Consider the following 11,824-nt stretch of genomic DNA (forward strand, 5'->3'; position numbering starts at 1 on the left):
TGTCTATAATTGACTGTTACAAATTTGAATATCACAGACAAAATATCTTAATGTGTTTGTCTAAATTGCTGCTGTTATTCAATCCTTAGAAATTCAGTGATATACTCCTATTAAAATTTTGGCACACACGATTCACAAACCAACATGATTTTCTAGTGGATTTTTCTTATCTTATCTCTCTTCATGAAAACTTTTGTGTTTTCCAGAAACCTCAGATGAGCTTCATCCAGATCCTGTGAATATTACACACGTTAGTGAAAATCTTTTTGTAATTAATTGATGATGCAGGAAATGCTGAGTTCTCATTTGCAGACAAGCAAATAAAGAGACTCATATATACATCCTCTGAGGCATTGATGGGTGAACATATTTTATTCTGACAACATGAATTCTGATTAAGAAAAGTTTCAAAGTTGTCACACATATAGCAGGCACCAAGAGTATAATCAAACACATGGAACCCCTTGAGCACTGATGCCCTTTGGAAAGACTTTGAAATCTGGTAGGAGTAAGGACTACTCCGTCCCTGCTGCAAGGGTTTTCCTACAGAGCACCAGAGTTATCTACAATGTCATGAGTTTGTGAGGATTATTCCTAAAATATGAGGTATTAAGAAGAACATTCATTTAGCTTTTTGTTTCCCACAAGGGAATGCACGCACGTGCATAAACACACACTTGCATCCCCATCCTCTATTCTGCCAGAACCCAGATTTTTTAATTCTTCCACATTTATTATGCATTGAGCAATGCTCTGTGATGTGAAATTTTCTAAGGTGTTTGCAAAAAAAGGCCTTCTTAGTTAATAATTCAGACTGTTTAGTAGAAACACTGTGTATATTCCAAGCTGATCTGTGCTTTTGGAAAAGGGTGCAAACATGTCTAATGCTTCATAAAGCATTCACTGAGCTTGAGTGCATTTGTCTACACTTCTGGATCTCTCCTCTCTCTTGTTTGTCAGGGTCCAGTCCTGACTTAGCACCAAATGTCTTTAGATTTTATCCACATTGCACCATTTTCCACATTATAGGCACCGTTCAGAAAACGGACAAAATGCTACACTGCTTGGTCAAAATGAGGGAGTAGAACAGGTTTCTTTGGCAGTTAAGAATGGAGCCAGTGCATCAGCAAATTCAGTAACAGTAATGAAACAAAGTACAAAAACCAGTATGCTAACCTTGTGTCCCTCTGTGTCCTGGAGCAATGCCAAGCAAAGACACTGAAAGCAATCAGTCTTCAACATATTCCCAAATCTGCTACACTTCAGGAACACACATACTGAAGAATCAAATCTACCATGTGGGCATATTAAAGGAAGAAGGAAAACATGCTAAGATTACAGGCACAGACATACCAGCAATGTAGGGCAGAAAGGTCCTCCTGGCGTGGCTCATTCAGGTAGCAAAGATGAGCTCAGGAAAGTAGACAAAGACAAATGCGAACAACCGTGGGGGTGGTGAATGTGTGGGCTGGGCAATGCCACTAAAACCACAGACACCTTTAGAAAAACCGCAGAGCATGCGTCTGCAAGGGCTCCCCAGGGCAGCTCAGAACCACACCTCCTCACTTCCCACGGCTGGCTCTTCACACTGTCATTTGAACAGTGTCAGCGAAACAGGAGTTATTTAGACAAAATAGGATTCTCAACAGGGGTAGTTTCCAGGCGTTCAATGGAAAGAACATTCTACTGAGTAACTGCTTGAAACAGAAGCACTTTTCTTCATCTCTTTCAATGGCAAACTTGCATTTATGTGAATGTGGAAGTAGATACAGTTGAACTGATTTTGCTTATTAAATGGTTGAAACAAAATGAAGGGAATAAAAGCAGATCTCTCAAGTTTTTCTCCGTATCTGCCTATTCTAATAATTATGACTTAAGAATAATCCACAGCCTGTCCATTTTTGAGCACCTGAATTTCTATTCATTAAAATAAAAGTGGACCCAGAGGTAATATCACTTCTAATTAATCCTAGAACACGCCTACTCCTGATTTCTGCTCTTGATGTAACTGTCACATTTGAGGAAAACAACTTACCTAATGTAAGTCATTTAGATTTGATGTAAACAATTGAAAAGATAAAATAGGAATGATCAACTTTATTAACTTCTGTTCAAGTGTTTGCCTTGCAAGTAATGAGCTAATCGATAAAGTCAGTGTTTCTAATCAGAAAGTGAAGAATCAACCATCTTGCTCTGTGTTTTTTCGATGTGTTGGTGAGGGGCGGGGGGGGGCAGGGATGAGAAGTGGAAAGACAATCAGGGCAATGGTGTAAGTGAGAACGACCGCCAGCAGGGGGCGATGTTCTCCGTAGCAGGTGCAGCAAAGGCCAGCAGCCGATCGAATGGTAAGTGAAACAACCTGTCTGGAGTGTGTTCACCAGGCAGAGGTCCCAGAGATTTGGGAGTGGCGTAAATGCTTTTAACCAGGGAGCATACAGAGCTCTAATGGTGAATCCTGACGTCAGCCTGTCTACCTGAAAGTCAAAACTTCCCACCCAGTTCTTAGGACTAAGCTACCTCAGAGAATCAAGGAATCCAGTTCTCTCATATTGGCAGCAAAGTTCTAAATATTTGAACCTTCATCTGCTGTTCTGCCAAGCACATGAGCAGGGAGCAGGACCAGACGGAGGGTAGCTACGGCTGCAAGGGGTGCTCCAGTACGGATTACTGGTGCTAAAACGGTGACTGAAACTGCAATGACCCCTCACAAGAATTATTAAAATATTTTTCATCTTTTTCATAAAAGTATGAAATGGACAGGTAACAAAAATTCTTATGAATCATGCATTATCTTTCATAAGTCACTATAAATATCATTTGCATAAGAAATTGTCTAGTTTATCACCATGGTAATAATGGTGAACATGATAAAATATACCAAGTCTGCAAACCTCTCAGAGAGATCTACATTTATAAACTACCATCAGGCATGGCTTAGCAGACTGTCACACTTAAGATGGAACATGGTTGATATTTGATGCAGTAAAATCACCAAATAAGTGCCATTTGATCAATGAAATGGAATCTTATAATCATCAAGTCTAACTTTAAAAGCAATGATAAAAAAAAGCACATGGTGAAATATTATGTATTTTGAAGGCATATTACACATTTCTAATCATCATGAATATGAACCAATAACTCCTGATTCTGCAACTAATGTACACATAGGGAATTTGTAATAAAGTAGCTCATTGCACTAAAGAATGCCTATAAACATGTCTATGGCATCTCATGTTTAACATAACAGATTTGAGGTATATGATGTCTAACAGTTTATATGTATTTTACAGTTCACACTTATTCTTTATCAAACATAGATAGATATATAAAATCACAAAATTCAGTTTAGTCACTTGTATGCATATATACAAAGCATTACAAGTTTCAATTTTAAAATCTCAAAAAGGCAAGTGATTAATTGGATGTTTGTATTTTTATTATCATAAAGAGTTTTAATGGTTAGGTGACCTCTGTTGCAGTCTGCTATATGTAGTTGCATTGATGCACTAATAATATACTGCTAAGGTATATTATGTTTTGCTATGGATTTTTTCCAAATATTGTTGCTAAAACTCATACATTGACCCAGAATAGCAGAACAGTAGGAAAGAGTAATTTGCTATTTTCTCTAGACTATGCTTCCCTAAATGGTAGAAGGAAATGAATTCTCTTTATCTTTGAACCTGCTCTTCATCCACGACCCAGCAATAGACAGGCCTGTCTCAGCTTCGTATTTCCCAGAATCAGGACATAGGAGCTGCCTGAAAGAAAAGTCACTTTCCACACATGGCAAGGTATAATGATCACGTTTTTCCTCCACAACTTATAAGCCAAAGTTTGCATGACTAGAGTCAGAAAGAAAACAGCATTGCAACAGGAGGAAGGTAGCAACAAATTGCAAGTTTTGCAGGTGGGCCTTGGTGCTGGCATCTCCGGAACCCACAAAATTGAGCTGCATCTTCCCGAGATGTCTCCACAGGGAGAAGCTGAGCAGGACGACAGTTGTCAGGGACACACTGAAGGGCATGGTCTCAAGCATCATGTAGCTGCATACAAAACGCCCTGACAAGTATAACGTTTCTGTTACATTGGAGCTACTTGTTGTATTGCTTTTATAGTCATCAATTCAGACATTAGTGTCTGCATTTGTAACTAAAATACTGAAAAGCAAAATAATCAAAGACACCAGCAGTGTCCCTGAGATCGCCTTTTCCACTCTCCACTTCAGGTAGAGAAAAGCAGAGTTGGAAAAATTGGCTATCTTGAACAAGTAGAAGATGCAGAGGCTTGTAGCAAACCACATACTAAAATGATTGGTTGCATTCCGGGTAGAATTAGTCATTTTTAGTATTTGGGCAGACCAAACCACGGGTGGGTAAAGCACAGAAAACAACTTACGAATGAATGTTACCCAAAGCAGGACAACCTTGCAGATGGCTAAAGCACTGAGTTGATCCACTGAAGGCATCTTTCTTCTCTTGACCCAGTCAATGATGTTCACCAGTGCTATGGATTCACTGCCCACATTCCCAGTTATGAACAACACCACCAAAAATAGCTATAATCGTACTTAGTACAGCACTATCCATTGTCTATAACTAAATTTCCAAATTTGAATATCTCAGGCAAAATAGCTTTATCGCATTCGTCAAAAAAAGCTGTGCTTCTCTGACTCTTTAAAATCCAATATATATACTTCCAATAAAATTTTTGCGTAAATAAGTTAGCAGCCGATAAGCTATTATAGTGAATTTTTCACATCTCTCTGGGTGAAAATCATTGGAATTTTCAGGAAATTCAAATGAGCTCCATTCAGAGCCTAAGTAGAGGAAATCCTTTTATAGTGGATGATGCTGGAAGTGTTGAATTCTCATTTGTTGACATGCAAAAAAAGGAGACTTTATTTACATTGTTTGAGCCACTGACAGATGACACATTGTATTATGACAACTTGAATCTGGCTAAGAAACTTGGCAAAATTGTAACACATAGGGCCCTGCGCGGTGGCGCAAGTGGTTAAGGTCCTCGCTTTGCGCGCCCGGGATCCCATATGGGCCTCGGTTCTATCCCGGCAGCCCCGCTTCCCTTCCAGCTCCCTGCCTGTGGCCCGGGAAAGCAGTTGAGGACGGCCCAAAGGGAAGATCTTCCTTTCTGTCTCTCCTCTCTGTATATCCGCCTTTCCAATAAAAAAATAATAATAATTAAAAAAAATTGTAACACATAGAGCAGATAAGAGAAAAAAAGCCGACAAATGAAACCTCCTGAGCGCTGTGGTTTAGAGCAACTCTGTTCTTCGTGCAACATCTCAGAGTTATATCATCCTGTCATGGACTGGAGGAAACTATTACTAAAACATGTGACATTGAAATAACTTATTTATCTTTCTGATTTTCTTAGAGGAATGAGCAGGCCCACAGGCACACACACTTATTTCCAACTCTCTTCTCTTTCTATTGGAACAACCTAGGTTTTCAAGGTTTTTTTTTTTTTAAGATGTATTTATTTTATTGCAAAGTCAGACATACAGCGAGGAGGAGAAAGAAGATCTTCCGTCCCATGGTTCACTCCCCAAGTGGCCACAAAGGCTGGAGCTGAGCCGATTTGAAGCCAGGAGCCTCTTCCGGGTCTCCCAAGTGGGTACAGGATCCCAAGGCCTTGGGCCGTCCTTGACTGATTTCTCAGGCCACAAGCAGGAAGCTGGATGGGATGCAGAGCCACTGGGACTAGTACTGGCACTCACATTGGATCTGGACGTGTGCAAGGTGAGGACCCTAACCACTAGGCAATCGCACAGGGCCCATAAATATTTATTTATTTCCAAATATTTATTTCCAAATCAATCTGATTGGTTACTAATAACAAAGTTGGAAGACATGGACAATCAAAATACAACAACTACAAATTTCAGAGTGATGTTCAATTGCAAAACTAACATGAGTCATGATATGGTAGCCTATTATGTAAAAATGAAGCATTTTCATACTTTGCACAATAAAAGCTCCAAAGATATTCTACTTCATCAGTGGACTGAAATTTCTGCATCATTAGTTCTAGCTTGAAATGGAAAGAAAAAGAAAGCTATATACAGGTAATGGCTTTTTAGTCCAAATGACACATTCTTAATAAAATTAATACTACCTGAAGTTTCTTAAATCTGAAACTGATGTGGGGAACATGGAATTAGGTAAGCCTCATGATGTTGAGGAGTTTCAACCATCGAACACAATGAACCTTGTTTATGCCCTAGAAGTCTATATTTAACTTAAAATTCTTACCCAAAATGTAAGCATTTTACTAAATTAAGACATATGCATAATTATGAAGTTCTACTTTTAGTCACTATGTCTCAAATGTTTGCATTCACATTTTTAAGTCCCTGTTTTTAAAAATCTCAAAAATATGAGTGATTCATGCAACATATTCATATTATACCTTATTATAAAGGACTCCGATTAAGTGGTCTGCATTCATATCTTTTTGTGTGCAAGTACACTTAGATACAGACTAACAGGTAGTCTGCTAAGGTAAAATACTCTTGGTTAGGGATTATTCTATACGTTATTAAAACTTGTACATTTATACAGAATAGCAGAACTTTGGAACAGAGAAATTTTATGACATGCAGAGATTTCTAATAAACTGATCTTCATCTAGACGATGGAGGATGTTCCCTTAAACGGTAGAAGGCAATCAAGGTTTTGCGTGCTTGCACCTGTGCTTCAGCCGCCGCAGCACAGACAGAGAGGTCTGCCTCAGCTTCTTGTTTCCCAGAATCAAGATACATGAATGTCCTGAAGGAAAAGTCATTGCCAAAACATGGCAAAGCAGAATGGTCGTCTCTTCTGGCTGCAACTCAGAAAGCAAAGCTTGTATGACAATAGACAGAAAGAAAACAGCGTAAAACAGGAGGAAGGCAACCGCAGTCTGCAAGCCTCGCAGGTGGGCCTTGGTGCTGGCGTCTCTGGGTCCCATGGCAAGGAGCTGCACATTCCTGAGATGCCGCCACAGCGAGAAGATGAGCAGCAGGAAAGTGGTCAGCGACACGGTGAAGGGGATGATGGTGAATATCATATAGTGGACTAAAAAAGCCCTGGACAAGTATAAAGAGCTTTTGTAGTTGGAGTTGCAAGTCATATTTATTCTATATCCAGCAATCCAGACATCAATATCTGTATTCAAAAGTGCAATATTTAAAAATAAAATAGCCAAGGACACCAGCAGTGTCATGGAGACCATCTTTTCCACTCTCCACTTCAGGTAGAGAAAAGTAGAGTTGGAAAAATTGGCTATCTTGAGAAAATAAAAGATGCTGAGGCTTGTAGCTAGCCAGATGCTAAAGTGATTACTTACTGCCCAACTAATAGTGATCATTTTAAACAATTCAGTCCAAAGGGCAGATGCGCAAAGCACAAAAACCAGCTTACTCATTAGTACTAACCAGAGCAGGCACATCCTGCAGCTTGCCAACGCACTGAGGAGTTGATCAACAAACGAGATTTTTCTTTCCTTGACCCAGTCAATGATGTTCACCAGAGCTATGAATCCATTACCAACGTTTCCAATGATTAACTGCAGACATTGAATAACTGTAATTATGCTTGATACAACGCTATTCATTGTCTTTAAGAGAATGTTCCTAATTTGAATATTACAGGTAAACTATCAGAAGGCGTTCATCTAAAAGCTATTTATCCAATTTCTCAAAATTTCAGTAACATGCTCCCAGTGAAATTCTTCTGTGCGCAATATGAAGTCAGCAAACATGCAGTCTATACTGGATTATTCACAAAAACCTTTAGTCACAAAAACCTTTATATTTTCCAGAAACCACAGACGGGATTCAGCCAGAGCCTGTGGGCTTCAAATACAATGGAAGAAAAAAATGTTCTGTACTTAGTGCAAGAAATGCTGAATTCTCATTTGCTAACATGCAAATAAAGGTATATTTGCTTACATTGTGTGAACTATCAATATTTGACCACATTTTATTTTGACAACTTAAATTCTGGCTAAGAATTGTTACCAAATTCTAACACAGGAAACAAGAAGCAAGATGCTAGTTTGACAAAATCTCATGGGTAACAATGTTTTTAAAACACGTTATAGTACATTCACAGGGGACCATTATAACTCTGCCTGGTAGTTCAATAAAAAAAACATTAAAATTGTCTGATAATGTCATGGAAAGATTATTTCTAAAATATTTTATGGGCCCAGCGAGGTAGCCTTTATTTTTATTGGGAAGGCGGATGTACAGAGAGATGGAGAGACAGAGAGGAAGATCTCCATCCGATGATTCACTCCCCAAGTGAGCGCAATGGCCGGTACTGCGCTGATCCAAAGCCAGGAGCCAGGAACTTCTTTCCAGGTCTCCAACGTGGGTGCAGGGTCCCAAGGCTTTGGGCTGTCCTCGACTGTATTCCCAGGCCACTAGCAGGGAGCTCGATGGGAAGTGGAGCTGCCGGGATTAGAACCGGCGCCCATATGGGATCCTGGCACATTCAAGGCAAGGATCTTAACCATTATGCTAACGCGCCAGGCCCCTGAAGGAACTCTTGCAGGGTCCCTCACAACTTCACCCCATCTCACTTTATGTTGGAAGCAATTTAATTTGTCATTTGAACAGAAAGTCTCAGAGAGAGAATTTTGCAGATAGAGCAAGAAAGGCCACGAGGGTGATTCGTATCCATTCCGTGGAGAAATCAGTCTCACAAGTCAGTGTCAAAGTCGCAAACATGGTCCTGGTCAATCTGTCAAAATGACATGTAGATCTAAAGGTCAACAGATACACTGTATCTTCAAAGTTCGTCTCTACATGGTTTATGTTCCAGCAGTGCAAAATATTACTAATCATTCTGTCTACTTATATCATTAGCTCTTAAGAGTGATTATTTTCCTATCAATGCACCAGCACCTCAATTACTATTTACAAAATTAGATACAGAGTCAAATTACTTTAAATTGAACTCATGAAATTTATTATTGAAACTCTCTACCCCTAGATATTAGGTAGTGTTGCTTTGAAATGTAACTTCGACACTGAATTAGGAAAACCGGACTACCTAATGTAAGACACAGAGTGTAAACAAATTGATAGGTATAAACATAAAGATACAACTAGTCAGCCTTTTAACCCCTACTGAACTACTCACACTGAGAGTAAGGAGATCCCAGAAATGATCAACAAACTCTCTTTATCTAGTCGGATAGTGAAGAATCTAATAGGAGATTCTTTGCCTAGGAGAGAACTGGTTTGCTCACCAACAAGAGGAGGACAACCCAGGCCAATGTGGAGTTTTAACAGACCAGCTTTCAGAAACTCATACAAACTCCATGCAGTACTGGATACTCCATGTGAGGGCTGGCGCCCTGCAGATGTACTAAGGAAAGTAGTGGAAGATGGCCCAAGAATTGGGACCCTGCCACTCATGGGGGACACCCAAAGGGAGTTTCCTACTCCTAGCTAGGGCTATTTGAGGAGTGAACCTGTGGATGGAAGATTTCTTCCTCTGTCTCAGTCTCTCCATCTCTATAACTCTGTTTCTTGAAAGAATAAATGAATCATTTGTATTTTTTTAAAAGAAGACGGACACCACACCACACGCCTTTTTCAGGGACCGTGGGGCTGAAATCTTGTGACTCTTTGAATTCTAATTTCCTGACATGTTCACAGGAGGATAATTTAAGAAAAGAAAATGCATCCATGATGTAGTGAAAAGGCATGAATTCTTACCCGAAAGGCACTCAATGGCTGTCACGTTGGTTGTTCTTCCAAGCTGTGTTTCTTCCACCTCCTCTCACCCCACGTTATCCTCCATGTAATCCGCTTCACGTGGACAAAATAAAACCCTCCCAAATCCTCAGTGGCAGTACTAGGTTTCCACTGTTCACTGCTTTCCTTAGATAGAGAAATAGCTTGAAAATTTTGCTATTTTACACATATAAAAATATATGGAAGATAGTTGCCAGTTAGTTGCTAAAATGCTTACTACCAACATGAACACTATTTTCTACTTTCCCACTATATAACAAGCTGGGTTACTACAGTTGAAGGCCAATATGCTAATACTATCTAAAGCAAAGTAATTCCGGAGACCGCTAGGGCAGGAGAGAATCTTGATTAGTTGAGGAGAGCTTTTGTCTGTTGACAAGGCAGGCACTTTAGTTCACCAGCCAAATGAAAATGTTGGCACAATTGCCAAGAACAAATTCTATCAACACTGCCATGGAAGGAATGCTTGCCGTTATCTAACCATGCCTGGGAAAATATAGCCAAACGTTTATCACTGAGTTAACCCAAATTCCTTGATATTCTGATCTAAATTTCTATCAAGACTTTGTTTCTGAATGCACAATAAACTTTGTCTGCTTTAAAATTCTGTGGCCTCTGTGAAGTTGAAGTCATCAAGACAAACTACGGATGAGTTCAATGTTTTGTTTGTGTGACGCACTGTCAGTCTGAATACAGACCTGAAGCACTTGTATTCCTGAACATTATATCCTTAACGATGGCCTGGAATTTTCCAGAACCGATAATTGAACTGAAAGCTGAATTCTTATTTGTAAACTTGCAAATAAAGACATCTTTTCTTGCATCATTTGCAAACTTTTTGCATGGTTTCATCTCCACATAATTTTACTCATGAGTTTTAGGTGTCGTTTAGGCAAATTTGCAAATTTACCACCTAAAACACACTGGGAGTATTTAAATTGGTGCACAGATCTTGGGCATCTGAAGACAATCTTAGTAGTTCACTGCCTCTGAGGTTCCCCTGTAGACCACCTTAATGGAATTGATACTTAAGAAGGTTTAAAGCTTCTCAATATCCCAAGAAATTCATAAGAAGGTTCACACAACCCTAACATTGAGTACTGGCATATGTATCAATCTGTCAAGGTATGCTTGACTGTTTCCTTGGTAGTCCTCCTTTCATTTTGGAGTTGATCCCTATTGCAACACATTTTCATTTCCTGATACACTGGTCTCCGTTATACAGTTCACCTATGATAACATATATATATACTTGTACCTCATGTATCTATTTGTTTTGTATAATACCATCTTTCATTAGCTATTCTATGTTTTAATTCTTGGGAGTGAAAAAAAAATGGCATGCATGATTCTACCCTGGTGATATTTACATCATAGCAAAGATATGAGGAATTGACAACAAACAAGTAAATAATTCAAATTTGTGAGTTGGTTTTCTTAAGGAAGAAATAGTATTAAGTAAGCACGATTTAGTATACTCATTAGAATTGAGTCATGGAAGATGATGCATGCACCTTTAATAATAGAACCTGTTGTCGATGAAGACAGCTAACTTGTGTTTTAGCACTTCATATATCACTACAGTAAGAAAAGACACTTTGATTCATTTTAATTACTGTATTGATTTAGCAGATGGCATTTTCATACATGCAGACAGTTTTATTGAGTCTGCACAACATTTTCTATATTTATGCTGACAAATTTTCTGAAGTTAAGAGAGATTGCTCTTCAGTTTAAAAAGAATTTTATATAGCACCTTGGCCTCTTGGCTAAGATCAGGTGTAAAAAATAATTTTATTACTTTCAGTTTTTATGGGTTCACATACTTATTTCAAAGAGTAGCAAGGATAGAAAGGTGGAGAGATTTTTAAAAATTTTCTAGTTCATTCACAAATGATTGCAACATCTAACGCTGCTTGCTGCTTTTGTTGTTGTTTATAACTTACATCTGTACAAAGAATAGAAGAACATTGGAAAAGACAAACTTTTCACATACAAAAATTCCTCATCCAGAAGATAGAAGATGTGTCCCTAAATGGTAGAAGGCAG

At 38.9% G+C, this 11,824-nt stretch overlaps 1 protein-coding gene across 1 annotated transcript; it reads right to left on the minus strand.

The window, feature by feature from the left end:
* Positions 1-6,693: 6,693 nt before the first annotated feature.
* On the minus strand, positions 6,694-7,620 carry LOC121147976 (taste receptor type 2 member 14-like). Its single transcript, XM_040967928.1, has one exon. It carries the CDS (start codon positions 7,618-7,620, stop codon positions 6,694-6,696), a length of 927 nt encoding a protein of 308 aa, XP_040823862.1.
* Between the last annotated feature and the right edge of the window lie 4,204 nt (positions 7,621-11,824).

Source organism: Ochotona curzoniae, unplaced genomic scaffold (assembly GCF_017591425.1).
Source record: "Ochotona curzoniae isolate NIBS_2020 unplaced genomic scaffold, NIBS_Ocur_1.0 contig_1482, whole genome shotgun sequence".
Classification (NCBI taxonomy): domain Eukaryota; kingdom Metazoa; phylum Chordata; class Mammalia; order Lagomorpha; family Ochotonidae; genus Ochotona; species Ochotona curzoniae.